This window comes from Culex quinquefasciatus, chromosome 1, assembly GCF_015732765.1.
Source record: "Culex quinquefasciatus strain JHB chromosome 1, VPISU_Cqui_1.0_pri_paternal, whole genome shotgun sequence".
NCBI lineage: Eukaryota > Metazoa > Arthropoda > Insecta > Diptera > Culicidae > Culex > Culex quinquefasciatus.
In genome coordinates this window covers 109,453,659-109,475,346 of record NC_051861.1, presented here as the reverse complement: position 1 = coordinate 109,475,346, position 21,688 = coordinate 109,453,659, and the positions used below count along the sequence as shown (strand labels likewise).

The 21,688-nt window shown below is 34.2% G+C and overlaps 2 protein-coding genes across 3 annotated transcripts in view; one reads left to right on the top strand and one right to left on the bottom strand.

Annotated features, from left to right (window-relative positions):
- The window catches only part of LOC6054008 (lachesin), a 223,424-nt gene that overhangs the window by 34,007 nt on the left and 167,729 nt on the right, over window positions 1-21,688 (bottom strand). For both annotated transcript variants that reach the window (XM_038266948.1, XM_038266949.1), the window contains exon 5: window positions 350-450. In XM_038266948.1, the coding sequence (XP_038122876.1) occupies window positions 350-450 (101 nt within the window). The remainder of the gene's footprint in view (window positions 1-349; window positions 451-21,688) is intronic.
- On the top strand, window positions 9,145-20,479 carry LOC6051484 (scoloptoxin SSD14). Its single transcript, XM_001867885.2, has 4 exons — window positions 9,145-9,188; window positions 18,636-19,439; window positions 19,494-19,919; window positions 19,974-20,479. Exons 1-4 carry the CDS (start codon window positions 9,184-9,186, stop codon window positions 20,476-20,478), a joined length of 1,740 nt encoding a protein of 579 aa, XP_001867920.1. The 5' UTR covers window positions 9,145-9,183; the 3' UTR covers window position 20,479.

Sequence of the window (21,688 nt, the reverse complement as noted above, 5' to 3'; positions counted from 1 at the left end):
CGGACTAGACTGTGCTAGGTTATGTTCCACCATAGGGCATGGGAAGTAACAAGAAAAAAAGCCATAACTTTTACGTTGAGAGCAGCCTCAAGTTGAAAAATTATATGTTTTCATCCCCATTCATGGGGGCTTCTTATCTGGGTAGAGTGGCATAGGCAAATGGACGATCAACTTGTAGCGATTTACGTTTTAGTGGCGCCGCCACGCGGCGCAAATTTGAACTACGAACTGTCAAAAGAAAAACACTCGGAAAAATCTTCACCTTGATTTCAATCGAACTCGTGCCAAACTTTAACCTGTGACATTAAAGCAAGTGTTGGCCCGGAAAACACTTGTGAACTGCACTTACCTGCAGGTGAGCTTCACGGAGCTGCCCTCGGGAACGATCACGTCCGAGGAGGTGTCTTCCGTGATGAAATCCGGCGGAATCACCACGTCCAGATAGCCGAGCTGGAAAGAGAAGGGGGAAAGATTGCTTTATTTTGCAACGAAAATTAACGGGGAATTGTTTGTTTGGGATAATTGGTATTTCCACTGTAAGTGAGGTTAGGTCTCAATGCCAACTGTCAATATAAATTGTTTGTTTACACTTACTTTGACGTCCCTTTGAAACGTTATTCAAACTGAAACCTTTGCTCCGATTTGACAAGTGGCATAAACAAACAATGTAAACAACATTTTGAAGCATCAAACAAGCAATCGTTTAGATTTCAAGTGGAACTTGTTTATAATTACAAGTGAAATTGATCGTAAACTGTGTTTACACACATACGAGAGCAACTCACACGTACACACACTAACAAAACGAGTGAGAGAAAGTGGAGGGAAGGAAAAGTTTTAATTCAATTTTGCCCGCATAAGCGGGAACCAATAATGCGGAACAACGGCGGATTTGTACACTTCAACAAGTGTTTGGGTGGGGTATGTTTTGTATGTGTGTGAGAGCACCACCACACCGGTGTCCATTGCCGATTTTAATTAAAACTTTTTGCGAACTGAAGTTGGGCGTTGTTGGGCAGAATTCACGCTAAACTGTTCGCGTTTTTGGGTGTTGTTGTGAAGGATGATTGATATTGAGATGGAGATTTTTTTGAGTGTTGGAGAATTTTAATAAGAAAAAAACATTTATGAACTGATATGAATTAAGTTATTTTAAAAGTTAAATTGCGAAATTTTTAAATTGTTCAATTATTAAATTGTTAAATTGTTAAATTGTTAAATTGTTAAATTGCTAAATTGTTAAATTGTTAAATTGTTAAATTGTTAAATTGTTAAATTGTTAAATTGTTAAATTGTTAAATTGTTAAATTGTTAAATTGTTAAATTGTTAAATTGTTAAATTGTTAAATTGTTAAATTGTTAAATTGTTAAATTGTTAAATTGTTAAATTGTTAAATTGTTAAATTGTTAAATTGTTAAATTGTTAAATTGTTAAATTGTTAAATTGTTAAATTGTTAAATTGTTAAATTGTTAAATTGTTAAATTGTTAAATTGTTAAATTGTTAAATTGTTAAATTGTTAAATTGTTAAATTGTTAAATTGTTAAATTGTTAAATTGTTAAATTGTTAAATTGTTAAATTGTTAAATTGTTAAATTGTTAAATTGTTAAATTGTTAAATTGTTAAATTGTTAAATTGTTAAATTGTTAAATTGTTAAATTGTTAAATTGTTAAATTGTTAAATTGTTAAATTGTTAAATTGTTAAATTGTTAAATTGTTAAATTATTAAATTGTTAAATTGTTAAATTGTTAAATTGTTAAATTGTTAAATTGTTAAATTGTTAAATTGTTAAATTGTTAAATTGTTAAATTGTTAAATTGTTAAATTGTTGAATTGTTAAATTGTTAAATTGTTAAATTGTTAAATTGTTTAATTGTTAAATTGTTAAATTGTTAAATTGTTAAATTGTTAAATTGTTAAATTGTTAAATTGTTAAATTGTTAAATTGTTAAATTGTTAAATTGTTAAATTGTTAAATTGTTAAATTGTTAAATTGTTAAATTGTTAAATTGTTAAATTGTTAAATTGTTAAATTGTTAAATTGTTAAATTGTTAAATTGTTAAATTGTTAAATTGTTAAATTGTTAAATTGTTAAATTGTTAAATTGTTAAATTGTTAAATTGCTAAATTGTTAAATTGTTAAATTGTTAAATTGTTAAATTGTTAAATTGTTAAATTGTTAAATTGTTAAATTGTTAAATTGTTAAATTGTTAAATTGTTTAATTGTTAAATTGTTAAATTGTTAAATTGTTAAATTGTTAAATTGTTAAATTGTTAAATTGTTAAATTGTTAAATTGTTAAATTGTTAAATTGTTAAATTGCTAAATTGTTAAATTGTTAAATTGTTAAATTGTTAAATTGTTAAATTGTTAAATTGTTAAATTGTTAAATTGTTAAATTGTTAAATTGTTAAATTGTTAAATTGTTAAATTGTTAAATTGTTAAATTGTTAAATTGTTAAATTGTTAAATTGTTAAATTGTTAAATTGTTAAATTGTTAAATTGTTAAATTGTTAAATTGTTAAATTGTTAAATTGTTAAATTGTTAAATTATTAAATTGTTAAATTGTTAAATTGTTAAATTGTTAAATTGTTAAATTGTTTAATTGTTTAATTGTTAAATTGTTAAATTGTTAAATTGTTAAATTGTTAAATTGTTAAATTGTTAAATTGTTAAATTGTTAAATTGCTAAATTGTTAAATTGTTAAATTGTTAAATTGTTAAATTGTTAAATTGTTAAATTGTTAAATTGTTAAATTGTTAAATTGTTAAATTGTTAAATTGTTAAATTGTTAAATTGTTAAATTGTTAAATTGTTAAATTGTTAAATTGTTAAATTGTTAAATTGTTAAATTATTTAATTGTTAAATTGTTAAATTGTTTGTGAAATGACCTGTAAAAAAAATTAACATGCTTTTACATCTCTAAAAAAAAGTCCCAATCAATAACGCACAAATCGAATTTCCATTCTGCACACTTCAAATTTCACTCTAATTGATCGCGCCCAACAGAGCATGAGGATGAATCAATAAATAAGAGTGCCCCCAGAGTCGGAGGGAAATGGCAAAAACCCATCAAAAATCGAACGTCCAAAAATCGAATCGAATTGCTGAACTTCATCGTCATCGTCTGGTCAAATGGTTTTAATTCAATTAAAGCATTTCCTCTTCTACCCGAAAAAAAAAGAATTGCCACACCACGTCAGTGGCCGGAGATCTCACTCTGGGTGAAAACCAGAGCACTTCCAAATTAAGTGCGATTTATTTAGTGAAATTTACTGCCTCCTCTACGACGTGAAGCACTTTCCAGATGTTGGTGAGGGAAAGCGCTGAGAAAATGTTCTTTGCTTGGGTGGGGAGCACCGAGCCACGCTCAGGATTAGAGGGGAAGAAGTATTTAAACGAATTACAAGAGTATTTAATTATCTCTAATTTGGAGTCACGCAACGTTTTTGGGGAGGAATATTGCTGGCAATGCTGGTGGATTTTTTACTGGTGGATTTTGATGTCTTTAGATTGAATCGGAAATGTCAAATCTAAAAACATACAAATCAACAAACTCAAAAATTTACAAAAAAATACTCACAAAAATCACAAAACTCACAAAAATCACAAAGCTCACCAGATTCACAAAACACACAAAAATCACGAAACTCACAAAAATCACGAAACTCACAAAAATCACAAAACTCACAAACTTCACAAAAATCACTAAACTCACAAAAATAAAAAAAAAACGCAAAATTCACAAAACTTACAAAACTCACAAAAATCTCAAAAATCACAAAAATCACTTAACTAATCTAATCTAATCTAATCGAATCTAATCTAATCTAATCTAATCTAATCTAATCTAATCTAATCTAATCTAATCTAATCTAATCTAATCTAATCTAATCTAATCTAATCTAATCTAATCTAATCTAATCTAATCTAATCTAATCTAATCTAATCTAATCTAATCTAATCTAATCTAATCTAATCTAATCTAATCTAATCTAATCTAATCTAATCTAATCTAATCTAATCTAATCTAATCTAATCTAATCTAATCTAATCTAATCTAATCTAATCTAATCTAATCTAATCTAATCTAATCTAATCTAATCTAATCTAATCTAATCTAATCTAATCTAATCTAATCTAATCTAATCTAATCTAACCCTAGCGCAGCCAGTCTTTCGAGGGCATCCTGGAGAATGCCTTAGGTTGATTGACGCCTAGCATCTTCTTGTCATTATCAACATTTGCAGTGCGCCATTGCATTAACATGCATTGAAACATCACAAACGTCCAAGCGGCCAGGCCAACTGCGTAAAGTTAACCGCAAAGATGATTCGTTGAATTGGATTGAGTATGAGCACGATTGTTCACACAACAATTCATTTCTGAATCTACAGGGGAGGAAGAAACGTGGGGATCCCCCGCTCACGTTCCTGTTTGTTTGGGCAATTAATCGTTGGGAGCACCATGCTAAGAAGTTTTGGTGCTCCGGGACCCTCGAGGATGGGACATCGAATTTTCGCGAATGCCCTGGACACTATTTGCCGTGGTTATAGCGCCACAACTCGCTTTAAAATCACAAAAATCACTAAACTCCCAAAAATCACTTAACTAACTTAAATCACAAAAAATCACAAAAATCACAAAAATCTCAAAAATCACAAAAATCACAAAAATCACAAAAATCACAAAACTCACAAAACTCACGAAAATTAAAAAAAAACTCGCAAAATCACAAATTCATAAAACTCACAAAACTCACAAAAATTACAAAACTCACAAAACTAACAAAACTCAAAAAACTCACAAAACTCACAAAAAACTCAAAAATCACAAAAATCACAAAAATCACAAAAATCACAAAAATCACAAAAATCACAGAACTCACATAAATCACTAAACTCACAAAACTCAAAAAAAAATCACAGAATTCACAAAATTCACAAAACTCCCAAAACTCACAAAAATCACAAAAATCACATAAATCACAAAAATCACAAAAATCACAAAAATCACAAAAATCACAAAAATCGCAAAAATCACAAAAATCACAAAAATCACAAAAATCACAAAAATCACAAAAATCACAAAAATCACAAAAATCACAAAAATCACAAAAATCACAAAAATCACAAAAATCACAAAAATCACAAAAATCACAAAAATCACAAAAATCACAAAATCACAAAAATCACAAAAATCACAAAAATCACAAAAATCACAAAAATCACAAAAATCACAAAAATCACAAAAATCACAAAAATCACAAAAATCACAAAAATCACAAAAATCACAAAAATCACAAAAATCACAAAAATCACAAAAATCACAAAAATCACAAAAATCACAAAAATCACAAAAATCACAAAAATCACAAAAAACACAAAAATCACAAAAATCACAAGAATCACAAAAATTACAAAAATCACAAAAATCACAAAAATCACAAAAATCACAAAACTCACAAAACTCACAAAACTCACATAAATCTCATAAATCACATAAATCTTAAAAATACACAAAAATCACAAAACTCACAAAAATCACAAAAATCACAAAAATCACAAAAATCACAAAAATCACAAAAATTACAAAAATCACAAAAATCACAAAAAAAAAAACACAAAAATCACAAAAATCACAAAAATCACAAAAATCACAAAAATCACAAAAATTACAAAAATCACAAAAATCACAAAAATCACAAAAATCACAAAAATCACAAAAATCACAAAAAATCACAAAAAATCACAAAAATCACAAATATCACAAAAATCACAAAAATCTCAAAAATCACAAAAATCACAAAACTCACATAAATCGCATAAATCACATAAATCTTAAAAATCACAAAATACACAAAAATCACAAAAATCACAAAACTCACAAAATCACAAAACTCACAAAATCACAAATCTCACAAACTCACAAAATTATAAACTCATAAGCTCACATACTCACTAAATCAGAAAACTCACAAACTTACAACCTTTCAAAACTCACGAAATTGAAAAAATACAATTTTTTTAACTCGCAAAATCACAATACTTCCAAAACTCACAAACTTACGAACTCACCAATTCATACACTCACAAAACTAACGATCTAAAAGCTCATAAATTTATAAACTCACTAAATCACAAAACTCACGAAATTACAAATTTTCGAACTCACAAAATCATAAAACTTCCAAAACTCACAAACTTACAAACACACAGGTCTCACAAATTAACATTCACAAACTTATAAACTCCTAAACCCTCAACTCTCAATACTTATTAATTCACAAACTCATAAATCCCACAAACTCACAAACTCATAAACTTATAAACTCATAAACTCACAAACTCACAAACTCACAAAACTCACAAACTTACAACTTTTTAAAACTCACAAAACTGACAAAATTAAAAATTTTTGAACCCACAAAATCACAAAACAACCAAAACTCATCACCTTACGAACTCACAAATTCATACATTCATAAAACTAACGATCAAAAGATCATCATAATTTACACACTTACAAACTCACACAACTTTTAAAACTCAAAAAAATCATAAACTACTTCATAAACTCACAATTTCACAAAACTCACCAATTAACAAACTTTAATTTTCAAATTCATTTTCTCACTAAATCAAAACCATAAAAAACTGACAAAACCAAAAAACTTGCGAACTCACCAACTTACGAACTCGCAAATTCATAAACCTACAAGCTCACAAAACTCACAAATTTTCCAACCCTCAAACACAAACAAAATATTACAAACCTTCACACTTTCAAATCAACAAATTCTTATGAGTTGGTGTCACCACATCCAAACTTTTAAAATAGGTAACTCATTTTCAACAATAAAAAAAGCAACCTCACAAACTGACAAACACTCAAAAATTTTCAGTTTGTGAGTTTTTGTGAGTTTGTCAGATTGTGTCATTATTGTGAGTGTGTGAGTTTTGGAGTTTTGTGAGCTAATGAGTTTTTTTCCGATTTTGACAGGGTGTGAGGTTTGTTAGTAGGTTTGTCAGTTATGTGTGAGATTATAAGGTTGAAGATTTTGTGAGTTAATGAGTTGTTATGAGTTGGTGAGTTTTTGTGAGCTTTGTGAGTTTGTGAGTTTTTGGCATTTTTGAGTTTGGTGAGTGTGTTCGTTTGAGAGATAGTAAATTTGTGAATTGTCGAGTTTTTCAGATTCAGAATTTTAGAGTTTGATATTTTGTGAGTTTTTGTGAATTTACAAAGTTTTGTGAGTTGATGAGTTTTTGTAAATTTGAGAGTATTACAGCTTGTGAGTTTTGTTTGTATTATGGGCTTGTGAGTTTTTTGTGAGCTTTGTGAGTTTGTGAGTGTGCGAGTTTGTGAATTGTCGAGTTCTTTGATTTCAGAATTTTTAAGTATGTAGTTATGTGAGTTTTTTGAAAATTTGTGAGTTTTGTGAGTTAATGAGCCTTTGTGATTTTTTGTAAATTTGTGAGGTTTGTGAGTTGATGAGTTTATGTAAATATGAGAGTTTGACAGCTTGTGAGTTTTGAAGAGTTATGGGTTAGTGAGCTTGTGAGTTTGTGAATTTGTGAGTTTTTGGAATTTTAAGTAGTTTGTGAGTTTGAGAGTTTATGAACTGTTGAGTAGTTTGTGATTTGAAAAGTTTTGTGAGTAAATGATTTTTTTTTTGGAAATTCGTGAATTAGTGAGTTGTCAATGTCAGTTTTGTTAGTGTTGTGGCTCTATGAGTTTTCTGTGAGTTTGTCACATTGGAGTGACAGAAGAGGGGACACGCGTATGGGATAAAATTTCGTTACGGTATTTGCGAATGAGCCCCGCCCTCCCGCTCTGGTGCCGCTAGTGGTTTGTGAGTTTTAAATTGGAAGTTTTGTGAGTGCGTGAATTTGGGAAATTGTAAGTTTGTGAGTGTGCGAGATTGTAATTTGTCGAGTTTTTGAGTTTTAGAATTTGTGATTTTGTAGGTTTTTGTAAATTTGTGTGTTTGTGAGTTCTTACAATCGTGAGTTTTTGTAAGATTATGAGTTTGTGTCCATCACACAATTCAATTCAAACCTGCAAATATCTTGGAACCATCAATCTATAATTGAGTTAATAACTTCACTTCACCTGCTTGGAAAAGCGCCCACAGGCAATCTGGCAGAGTAATTTATTATAAATGCACTTTCATCACTTCAACACAACGGCGGAAAATTGCTCCATACTGCCCATCATTAAGGGCACTCCTTCCTGAAGAAGGAAGAGGCCATCTGGACGCTCTGAGGGCAAATTCCTCAACTTGTATAGAATATTTCATTCAAGGGTGAGGTAGTGAAGGAGAATCGGATGCTGAGTAACAAGTTTGCACTTTTTCGTTTGTTCCCACTATAATCGTGATCATTATTTGCCCAAACCCCCTCGCTCCCACCCTCACCAAGTTACGTTACCAACGGCGTTGCTGGCGTTGGCTTTCCAGCCACCGGAAGAGGAAGTTATTTTTAAACTTAATTAAGCGCCACACCACGTGGCACGAGCCAACCTGGGGAGCAGCTTTTGAAAAAGGGGGCGGAGGATGTTGCTTAATTTGCCAGGTTGTGCCGTCCCTCCCCCCCTCCCCCATTATTTGAGAGTTGTTGGCGGTAAATAATGACTGGCTTCCTGTTGGGGTGGTGAGGGCGTTGCAAAATTTTTAGGAAAACACGTATTGTTTGGAAGTGGAAACAATTTGTTACACGAGCGGGCTGAAAGTAACCTGTAATCAAGATAATTACACCGGGATTGTGCAATTAACTTATTTCGACAGCTTTGCGAAAGTTTGCTTCCGATGATGATTTGAGGAATTTATCCAGATTGTTTGAAAATAAATGAAAATCTACGCAACCCCTTAATGTCAAACAAACCAAAAAAAAATAATCAATTTGAAAAGGCTTAACTGGCGGCCACAATGGTTGCCATAACGGTTATCGGGATGGTTTTGAAGCACCCAGTACAAGATAGACAGAGAGTTGGTTACTATTTTTGTCTAATCAATTGAATTGTACTCATACGAAAAGAAGAAGATAAGATGGTTTGCCAATTTTCAAACGCATAATATTAACACCAGTTGACATCTGGCAGTGAGTGCGTTAACAGAAATTTTTGAAAATCTCTTCTAAAGTATTAATAAGTCTGAATTGTTTAGTTTAGTTCAAAATGATGTAAGTTTTAAGTGTTTCTTACTGATACTTATGTGACAACAAAAATAAAGCCTTCTAGGAACATTCCTTCGCTCGATATTTTAGGCAAAATTAAGCATCTGTGCAAATTTTGTGCCAAATCGGTGAGGTAGAACGATAAAGTTGGTAAAAAACAATATTTTCGTACAAAAATTTGGCCTTTCTTCAAATTTTTTCAGAAAATTCTATACAATCTTCAATTCTCAAAAGCGACCCCTAAATCTTAAAGGATTTGGTTCGAAATGGGCACAAATATTCAAATTTCCTAACAATCCATACACTCAACCCCCGGTGGTTGGTCACTTTTTCGTTTGACACTTTTTTAGTTTGTAACCCGTCGGTTGGTCAAAGTCAAACTAAAAAGTGACGAACTGTCACTTTTTACACGGCGCTCACGCACACTTTCAAAACAAACTTTTAGTAGGGGGAGAGGGGGTAATATGCACCCCCGGGGCAAAATGCACCCCGTGCTTTTCTCGGTATTTGGAAGAATTTTCCGGGGAAAAATCATAAAAATTGGAAGCTTAACATTGCTAAACCATGCTGGAAAAATTTGAGCATCGTAGTATAAAAACAGCTTAAGTTATTTGCAAAACTTTAAAATGTTGTGTTTTCATCTAATTTTCTTTGCACTTTTATTATGATTTTTGGACAATATAAAAAGCATTTATTGATATTGTAAGTGTTGAGGTAAATAGTTTTTGCCAAAATCTTCATTATTCTGTAGATAGATGAGTCCAAAAACATAAAAAAATGCATTTTTAATTAAATTTTCTGCAAAAAGCGTGGTCGGGGTAAAATGCACCGCTGTGAAGCTCCTGAGTAAAAACAGCGGTGTCATCTAGTGGTGACTAGTGAAAACTGATTTTACCCGGTGCATTTTGCCCCATGTTGTGGTGCATTTTGCCCCGTTGTTGTAGTGCATTTTGCCCCAATGTTGCGGTGCATATTGCCCCGCATGGTTGTTTGAAATGAATCAAAAATGTTTTTAGAAATTTGATATTTTCGAACAATTTTGAGGTTTTTAAGACTTTTTTCACATGGATGACGAAGAATAATAGTTGTTTTAGAACATCGAACAAAATTCTTCCACAGTAATGCTGTAATGGTTGAGAAATCACAGTTTTCCCTTAGGGGGTGCATATTACCCCCTCTCCCCCTAGTGTGTGTGAACTCCGTGTAAAAGGGGTGTCAAACGAAAACGTGACCCCGTTCGTTTGACAACAGTTGGTGTCAAACCATCGGGGTTTGAGTGTACAAAAATTCTTAGCAAATATTTATTCGAAATTTGTACTTCGGGATTCAATTTTCTGCTTGATTTGATGTCCTCAGCAAAGTTGAAGGTTATGATGAGGACATTTCAGAAGAAAAGTAGTTACAACATTTATTTTTTTCAAACCTTTTTAAGTTGACTTTTTCCACAAAATATGAAATCCCTAAAACAATTTTTTTTTGAACATAAACGACATTTTTTAAGCCGCAGAGATCATATTTTTTTTTTAAATTCGTAAGGCCGTCGCAGATATTTTTCAAAATTTTACTCAACATTGAAGTTTTCGATTCGATGGACAGCACCGTAAAAAGTTTTTTTTTCGAAACTTTTTGTTCTTAAAATCCTAGATTTTATTAAAACTTGTTATTGTAAAGCAATCGTACTGATGCAAATCATGGCAAGGATTTTTTTCCCTTTCCCCCTCCCTTGACTGTGGTGGCCAGAGGCAAGGGACACAAACTTTGAAAAATATTTTCAACTGCCTAATTTTTTTTATTTAACTTTCCACAAAAAAATCTAAAAGAAGAAAATCTATATTAATTTCGATAAAATTTTTAAAGTAATGTAATGTCAAAATAATCCATGTTTACATGTATACATCCATACATGTCCATTTCTGAAAATGTTTCTTTTGAAAGGCTAGGAAAATTTGCTGCAATTTTAATTAAATTTATGTTGTTCTTTGTTTTTTCTCGGCAAGAATCAGTTCGATCTTCAATGTTGAAAAATAAACAAACATTCAAAACAACAAATTCATAAAATTTCAACACCAAACATAAAATTTGTGTTTTTAGCCTTTTTGAAACGTATTGCTCGATTTTGGAGTTTTGAAAGTAATTGTATTCGTATTATTTGGAAATTTCATGTTTATTATTAATATTGGCTTATTCAAGAATAAAAACAAATTGGAAAACATTCTTAAACTTTCAGTTTACTCAATTTTAATTGCCCGCAGTGCTATAACTCAGCAACTCTATTTGCTCAATTTGAAAGTCCCTAAATTACAATTAAAGAGATTTCCTTCTTCTTAAAAAAATTAGAAGCGATCACGCATGGACATTTCTTTAAGAATGCTAAATACTTTTTTACCCGAAATAACCTTGCTTTATTGCTGGCCTGCCCAACCTTTTTGGCTTAATTTTCACATTTTTGATCTTCAAATTACAATTGCCCATTTGTTCATGGTTTATTTGATGGAATCGGTTCTCAGATGACCAGTAAACATAATTTTGACAAAAGTTTAAGAAAAAAATTTTTGCACGTCGATTTAATGTAAGGGACTATCCATAAACCACGTGGACACTTTTTTGGGAATCTGTACCTCCCCCCCCCCTCTTGTGGAGAAGTGTATATAAAAAAAACTTTTTTGTATGGATCGTGGACAATCGCCAATCCCCCCCCCCCCCTTAAAGTGTCCACGTAGTTTATGGATATTCCCGAGGATGGTCCCTAAGTTTTAAGTGAAAATTGGTGCTGGATTGAAAATGTAGATAAAAATGACTTGTATAAATATTTTGTCATGTTCATGTTCACTGGTTTATATGAGAACGGATTCCATCAAATAAACCATGAAAAAATGAACAATTGCAATTTTGACGATCAAAAATGTGAAAATTGAGCCGAAAAGGTTGGGCTTGCTTAAGTTAGGTTCATAAATGGAAAATTCTATTTAAAAAAATGATTAAAAGAAAAGCTTTGTCTGCTATAAACGAAAAAGAATAAAATTCTGTTTGAAGATAGACTTTTCTTCATAACACATGAATATCAAAATATTTTTAAATATAACATTTGTTCCATCTCAGACTTTTTCTTGGTTATTTTGTGAAGAACTGCTCATTTTGAAAATGGTTGGAATATTACAACAAAACAAGAAAGAAAACTATTTTAGTCACCAATTGTCATTGTCCTGAGATTTGACATTGACTTGCATTTGTAGAGATTCGGCTTTCAAAAAGTTTTAAAACACAAAGTTTACCCTTTTAAAATGTTACGCTTGAGTTTGAAATCAAATTAATATTTTTTTCAAGGGATTGGAACCCCGGGCAGACATTAATAACAAAATTAATAATATTTCAATAACAAATCCTGTTAAAATAACAAAAAGTGTTATTATTTTATCATGAATTTCAACTTCAAGAAGAAAAAAATAATAGCAGTTTCTGATAAAATAACAAAATTTGGTATTGAAGTGATATTATATTGAAAATGTTTAATAACACGCTAAAAAGAGGAAATGTTATACATTCCAAAAACTCTCCTAATAACAAAATTTGTTATTCGTTCGGTATACTGACTTAGAAATAAAATTACGATAAATCGCACAAATGGAAAAGTTTCTAAGTGTCCATAACACAATCTGTTATTATTTTTTCTTTTGTTAAATATGTTTAGATCTTTGGTATAATTTTGTCCCATTTCGTCGGGGTCATTATTTTGGTCATGAAATAGGGTCCTTAAGCTAAAATTATTCTAAAAAGATGAAATTTTGAGAGTTGATTTTTTAATTATTTGATATACCCCCTAAGGCACTTTGCTAAAATTGGCTAGAACTATGGGATAATTTTGACCAATTTCGTCGGGGTCATTATTTTGGTCATGAAATAGGGTCCTTAAGCTAAAATTATTCTAAAAGATGAAATTTTGAGAGTTGATTTTTTAATTATTTGATATACCCCTAAGGGACTTTGCTAAAATTGGCTAGAACTATGGGATAATTTTGACCAATTTCGTCGGGGTCATTATTTTGGTCATGAAATAGGGTCCTTAAGCTAAAATTATTCTAAAAAGATGAAATTTTGAGAGTTGATTTTTTAATTATTTGATATACCCCCTAAGGGACTTTGCTAAAATTGGCTAGAACTATGGGATAATTTTGACCAATTTCGTCGGGGTCATTATTTTGGTCATGAAATAGGGTCCTTAAGCTAAAATTATTCTAAAAAGATGAAATTTTGAGAGTTGATTTTTTAATTATTTGATATACCCCCTAAGGGACTTTGCTAAAATTGGCTAGAACTATGGGATAATTTTGACCAATTTCGTCGGGGTCATTATTTTGGTCATGAAATAGGGTCCTTAAGCTAAAATTATTCTAAAAAGATGAAATTTTGAGAGTTGATTTTTTAATTATTTGATATACCCCCTAAGGGACTTTGCTAAAATTGGCTAGAACTATGGGATAATTTTGACCAATTTCGTCGGGGTCATTATTTTGGCCATGAAATAGGGTCCTTAAGCTAAAATTATTCTTAAAAGTTGAAATTTTGAGAGTTGATTTTTTAATTATTTGATATACCCCCTAAGGGACTTTGCTAAAATTGGCCAGAACTATGGGATAATTTTGACCAATTTCGTCGGGGTCATTATTTTGGCCATGAAATGAGGTCCTTAAGCTAAAATTATTCTAAAAAGTTGAAATTTTGAAAGTTTATTTTTTTAATTATTTGATATACCCCCTAAGGGACTATGCTAAAATTGGCTAGAACTATGGGATAATTTTGACCAATTTCGTCGGGGTCATTATTTTGGTCATGAAATAGGGTCCTTAAGCTAAAATTATTCTAAAAAGATGAAATTTTGAGAGTTGATTTTTTAATTATTTGATATACCCCCTAAGGGACTTTGCTAAAATTGGCTAGAACTATGGGATAATTTTGACCAATTTCGTCGGGGTCATTATTTTGGTCATGAAATAGGGTCCTTAAGCTAAAATTATTCTAAAAGATGAAATTTTGAGAGTTGATTTTTTAATTATTTGATATACCCCTAAGGGACTTTGCTAAAATTGGCTAGAACTATGGGATAATTTTGACCAATTTCGTCGGGGTCATTATTTTGGTCATGAAATAGGGTCCTTAAGCTAAAATTATTCTAAAAGATGAAATTTTGAGAGTTGATTTTTTAATTATTTGATATACCCCTAAGGGACTTTGCTAAAATTGGCTAGAACTATGGGATAATTTTGACCAATTTCGTCGGGGTCATTATTTTGGTCATGAAATAGGGTCCTTAAGCTAAAATTATTCTAAAAGATGAAATTTTGAGAGTTGATTTTTTAATTATTTGATATACCCCTAAGGGACTTTGCTAAAATTGGCTAGAACTATGGGATAATTTTGACCAATTTCGTCGGGGTCATTATTTTGGCCATGAAATAGGGTCCTTAAGCTAAAATTATTCTAAAAAGATGAAATTTTGAGAGTTGATTTTTTAATTATTTGATATACCCCCTAAGGGACTTTGCTAAAATTGGCTAGAACTATGGGATAATTTTGACCAATTTCGTCGGGGTCATTATTTTGGTCATGAAATAGGGTCCTTAAGCTAAAATTATTCTAAAAAGATGAAATTTTGAGAGTTGATTTTTTAATTATTTGATATACCCCCTAAGGGACTTTGCTAAAATTGGCTAGAACTATGGGATAATTTTGACCAATTTCGTCGGGGTCATTATTTTGGTCATGAAATAGGGTCCTAAAGCTAAAATTATTCTAAAAAGATGAAATTTTGAGAGTTGATTTTTTAATTATTTGATATACCCTCTAAGGGACTTTGCTAAAATTGGCTAGAACTATGGGATAATTTTGACCAATTTCGTCGGGGTCATTATTTTGGTCATGAAATAGGGTCCTTAAGCTAAAATTATTCTAAAAAGATGAAATTTTGAGAGTTGATTTTTTTAATTATTTGATATACCCCCTAAGGGACTTTGCTAAAATTGGCTAGAACTATGGGATAATTTTGACCAATTTCGTCGGGGTCATTATTTTGGCCATGAAATAGGGTCCTTAAGCTAAAATTATTCTAAAAAGATGAAATTTTGAGAGTTGATTTTTTTAATTATTTGATATACCCCCTAAGGGACTTTGCTAAAATTGGCTAGAACTATGGGATAATTTTGACCAATTTCGTCGGGGTCATTATTTTGGCCATGAAATAGGGTCCTTAAGCTAAAATTATTCTAAAAAGATGAAATTTTGAGAGTTGATTTTTTTAATTATTTGATATACCCCCTAAGGGACTTTGCTAAAATTGGCTAGAACTATGGGATAATTTTGACCAATTTCGTCGGGGTCATTATTTTGGCCATGAAATAGGGTCCTTAAGCTAAAATTATTCTAAAAAGATGAAATTTTGAGAGTTGATTTTTTTAATTATTTGATATACCCCCTAAGGGACTTTGCTAAAATTGGCTAGAACTATGGGATAATTTTGACCAATTTCGTCGGGGTCATTATTTTGGTCATGAAATAGGGTCCTTAAGCTAAAATTATTCTAAAAAGATGAAATTTTGAGAGTTGATTTTTTTAATTATTTGATATACCCCCTAAGGGACTTTGCTAAAATTGGCTAGAACTATGGGATAATTTTGACCAATTTCGTCGGGGTCATTATTTTGGCCATGAAATAGGGTCCTTAAGCTAAAATTATTCTAAAAAGATGAAATTTTGAGAGTTGATTTTTTAATTATTTGATATACCCCTAAGGGACTTTGCTAAAATTGGCTAGAACTATGGGATAATTTTGACCAATTTCGTCGGGGTCATTATTTTGGTCATGAAATAGGGTCCTTAAGCTAAAATTATTCTAAAAGATGAAATTTTGAGAGTTGATTTTTTAATTATTTGATATACCCTCTAAGGGACTTTGCTAAAATTGGCTAGAACTATGGGATAATTTTGACCAATTTCGTCGGGGTCATTATTTTGGCCATGAAATAGGGTCCTTAAGCTAAAATTTTTCTCAAAAGTTGAAATTTTGAGAGTTGATTTTTTAATTATTTGATATACCCCCTAAGGGACTTTGCTAAAATTGGCCAGAACTATGGGATAATTTTGACCAATTTCGTCGGGGTCATTATTTTGGCCATGAAATGAGGTCCTTAAGCTAAAATTATTCTAAAAAGTTGAAATTTTGAAAGTTTATTTTTTTAATTATTTGATATACCCCCTAAGGGACTATGGGATAATTTTGACCAATTTCGTCGGGGTCATTATTTTGGCCATGAAATGGGGTCCTTAAGCTAAAATTATTCTAAAACGTTGAAATTTTGAAAGTTGATTCTTTTAATTATTTGATATACCCCCTAAGGGATTTTACTTAAATTGGCTAGAACTATGAAATAATTTTGACCAATTTTATCGGGGTCATTTATTTCACCATGAAATGGGGTTTCAAGCTAAAATTTTTGAAAATTCATTTTTTTTAATTTTGTTGTATTCCCTAACGGAATAGATTTATTTGTTGAGAATTTTTGAAGTGTGAATAACAAAAACTGTTATTATTTTCACAGAGCCAGGAAGTCTGACGTTGAAGTTCGAGCTGGAGTGAGACCTCGGAGACGGCATCGGATTCAGCTAATTTTCAGCAACTTTTCCTTGGAGTCGGAATCTGTAAAGTCGTTGACGTCATATCCTGCATCCAGAGTAGGAGTTGTCTTCAAAGTATGGAATCAAAGTCGCTTGGAGGTACCCGACTCTGCAGCCCTGACTAGTACAGAGGAGTTATTGCAACTGCAGGTTTATTTGCAATTTACAAATAAACCAAAACAATAACTTTTTTTGTTTTGGAGACATACCAGTTCAATAACATTTTTTGTTATTATGCTGCTCCACCTCTCCGCACAAAATAACAAATCTTGTTATTCCTTCATGATTCCTTCTGTGTTATTGGTTTGTTATTGCAATAACAACATAATAACAGTTTTAGTTATTCTTCGAACAAATCTTTGTTATGGATTTTTGTTATTTTAACAACTAATCCGATCATCCCAATAACATATTTCGATCTTCTCACAATATCAAAAACTGACCTTCCCAAGTTATTTCCGTCTGCTCGGGACAGTACATGGATTAAATTTTTTCACGAAATTTAAATTATTGAAATCAGTATCACAGAGATAAGATTTGCCCTATATTCTAAACCTTACTTTTTGCCGGAAATTAACAAAACATAATTATGTTGAATGAAATTGCTTCAGGAGCTCAATTTTAGCAGAGCATGACTTCCGAGAGGTTTAGCTAAGAAATCGGTGAAGTTTCCTTCCATGATAATTAGGTTTTACAGCGTGATGTCACGAGCGCACACGAACACACATTTTAACTGAGACACACGTGCAAAAAATGTAAACAGTGTAGCCAAGCTGTCATATTTTTAACCTAAAAAACGAGTCGGCGTAAAACCTAATGACTCGAGGTGGTTTCAAAAATATTTATTTCAATACCCTTAAACCTCAACACTTATTGTTGTCAAACCATGGAGGTCCTTTGAAAGTTTGACACCCCTTTCACACGGCAATCACACACACTACCAAACTATGGTTTTGACGTTAGCGCTGTTTCAAGTTCGTTCGTTCGACAGTTCGTCACTTTTCAGTTTGATTTTGTCAAATCAACGCACGGGTTACGAACTTACAATTTTTAAAACACTTTGGTTGTCTGATCAAATTTTGACATCATTCAAGGGAGCGTTATTTTATTACGTAACGCTGTTAATAGAAAAAAAAACTGGGTGGATAGCGTCTTATGAGAGTTATTGAAAACCACAAATTTGGCGTTACGTAATAGAAGAACTCCCCCTGCAAATAGCTACCAAACAAGCTTCTTTATTTATCAATAGACATTATCGAAAAAGATCTGCTGCGCATACCGCCACGAGCCAGCCTTGTCTAAGTTAACGAGTACATCATTGTTTACGAATGTCTACCTGATAAAAGCAGTACCAAAACAGTGATTAATGTTGTCTTTATTATTGGTGTCAGATTGCAAATGGTTTGCAGATCTTCTGTTATTGAAAATCAAGGCTAGTTTGACACCACATGGTTTGACACTTCTAAGTTTAGTTACAAAGGTGACAAACTGCGTTTGTTAGACATCAATCGTTGTCAAACTATTGAGGTTTCGGTGCAGGTTGTTGAAAGTACGACGTTTTCATTACGTCATCAAAGATTACGCACACCTCCACGTAATAACCGGTTACACAGTTAGTATTATCTGAACGTCGCAGGGGACTCTCTTATCAATTCCATGCACTCTACTGATGATGAGCGTGTTTCCCCTAATTTTGTCATACGACTTCAGATTCAAGTTCAGGGTTGAGTTTCCAAGTATTCCGTAACATTGAATAAGCTTAAAGTACCACGATGACTCTTTTTCCAGATTCAACCTCAGCCGCAAGAAACTCCTCATCGTTTCCTGCCTCGCCGCCATCGTTACCATCGCCCTAGTTCTGGGCCTCGTCCTCGGCCTCTGCTCGGATGACCCTGCTCCTCCAAGATCCTCCAAGACCCTATCCGGCGGTGCCGTAACCTCCAACGGCCCAGAATGCGCCCCGATCGGGGCGCGCATCCTCCGCGCAAACGGTTCCGCCGTGGACGCAGCCATAGCCGTCATGCTGTGCGAGGAGGTCACCTGCCCGCAGAGTACGGGACTGGGTGGGGGCTTCCTGGCGACGGTTTACAGCCGGGAAAGCGGGACGATGATTTCGTTGGACGCACGGGAGACGGCGCCGTTGGCCGCCACCGAGGACATGTTCGTGGGAAACGGGGAGGCGGCGGTTGAGGGTGGGTTGGCGATCGCGACTCCGGGAGTGCTGGCGGGGTTTTGGGAGCTGCATCAACGGTTTGGGAACTTGCCGTGGAGGGAGCTGTTCGAGCCGACCATTGAACTCTGTAGGAGTGGGGTGCGGGTGAATTCGTTTTTGGTGGAGGCGCTGGAGCAGGAACGGGTACGGTTGACGACGATTCCGTCGTTGAGGGAGGTGTTTGTGAACCCGGAAACGGGCGATGTGTGGAAGGAGGGGGATGTTATGAAGCGGGAAGTGCTGGCGGATGCGCTGGAGGTGATGGCGGAGGAAGGAGCGGATGCGCTGCACGGAGAGAAGGGGAGTCTGCTGCCGAAGCTGTTGGAGGACTTGAAGGGCTTTGGGAGTATTTTGACGCGGGAAGACTTCTTGACGTATCGGTAAGGACTACTTGGTAGAGTTCGAGTATCAGAATTACAAGTCTTGCTTTCCAGACCTCGTTGGCTCCCGTCAGCTACCACAACGATCCGTCAAAACTACAGCGTCTACAGCATGCCTCTACCGGGTAGCGGAACCATCGCGATCTACATGCTCAACCTGCTTGATACCTTCGACAACCTCCACCCGGACGACCCAGAAACCTGGCACTACGTAGCGGAGAGCTTCAAGCATGGTTACGGAGCTCGCACCAAGACAGCCGACCCGGACTACGTCCCGCAACTCAACGAGTTCGCCGCGAATCTCACCAGCAAGGCGTACGCCGAAGGCGTTCGCGAGAGGATCACCGCCGATCGTACCTTCCACGACTTTGCGCACTACGGTGCCGAGTTCGTCCAACCAGACGATCACGGCACCGCTCACGTGTCCGTGCTGGCCCCGAACGGCGACGCCGTGGCGTTGACCGCTACCGTGAACACCTAGTAAGATCATCAGCTCGAGTTTCCACTATTGTTGACTAACCAACCTCCTTCCAGCTTCGGCTGCAAGCGCCGCTCCCCGTCCACCGGAATGATCCTGAACAACATCATGGACGACTTCGCCACCCCGGGCGTGATCAACTCGTTCGGAGTTCCCGCTTCCCCGGTGAACTTTGTCGCGCCCGGAAAGCGCCCACTCTCCTCGATGACCCCGACGATCGTGACGGACGCCAACGGGGACGTCCGGCTGGTGCTGGGAGCTGCCGGTGGGACCCGGATCACCACCTCAACGGTGCTGCTAATTCTACGGGCGATCTTCTTCGGCCAGGATCTGGACACGGCGATGAACGCGCCCCGGTTGCACCATCAGCTGGCGCCGGAGACGCTCGATGTGGAGCGGGCGTTTGCGGATGAGGTGGTGCAGGGGTTGACGGAGCGGGGTCACCAGGTTCGTTTGGTGTCTGGGATTGGGACGGCTACGGCTATTGCGAGGGAGCGGGACGATAGCATCACGGCGGCGTTTGATCCCAAGCGGGGTGGAAGTTGGGAAATTATACCGTAGGAAGGAGGTTTGGAGTTTATTTTCTTTGGAGATCCGAACGTCTGCTGGAGTTGGGTGCATTGAGCTAGAATTGGTTGCGTACTGATAGATTTGGATAGATCTTGGTTTAAAAGACAAAAACTATCATAACTAGTATCGTTTGCTAGAACTGGTTGCGTATAACCAGAATGGGTTGCGTACTCTAAAATTTCAACATTTTCTTCCCTTTGTTGGTATCCATCTTTTAAATCTCCAGCTAGGTTTGTGTGCTACAAACTGCCATAACTGGTATCATGGGCTAGAACTGGTTGCGTACTTTTAGAATGGGTTGCAAACTCCTAGATTTTGACCAAACGTCAATTCTACTCAATTTTTGCCATCCATATTTTAATCCTCAAGTAAGATTTGAAAGCTACAAACTGTAATAACTGGTATCATTTGCTAGAATTGGTTGCGTACTTCTAGAATGGATTGCGAACTCCAAGATTTTGACGTTTGCTACTCTTTTTGTGTCGTCCATATTTTAAGTCTCAAGTATGATTTGAAAGCTAGAAAATGTTATAACTGGTATCATTTGATAGAACTGGTTGCGTACTTCTAGAATGGGGTGCGAATTTCAAGATTTTGACGATTGCTACTCATTTTTGTCTTCAATATTTTAAGTCTCAAGTAAGTTTTGAAAGCTAAAAAATTTTATGACTGGTATTATTTGCTAGAACTGGTTGCGTACTTTTAGAATGGGTTGCAAACTTCTAGATTTTGACCAAACGGCAATTCTACTAAATTTTTGCCATCCATATTTTAATCCTCAAGTAAGATTTGAAAGCTACAAACTGTAATAACTGGTATCATTTGCTAGAACTGGTGGCGTACTTCTAGAATGGATTGCGAACTCCAAGATTTTGACGTTTGTGACTCTTTTTTGTAGTCCATATTTTAAGTCTCGAGTAAGCTTTGATAGCTACAATCAGGTTTCTGGCTATAAACTAGTATCGTTTGTTAGAACTGGTTGCGTTCTTCTAGAATGGGTTGCGTACTTAAAATTTTATGGTTTTTCTTAATCCTTTTTTGAAATTAATCTTTTAAATCATTATTTTTGAGTCCAACAACCGCCATTTCACCCTCCCCAACGGCACGAATCCTGTAATTGGGGGGTAGGTTGCGTACTTTTTTCCTCCTCTTCACAGGTCGGAATGTTTTACACACACAACAGAACGCGGAATCGTTTTAC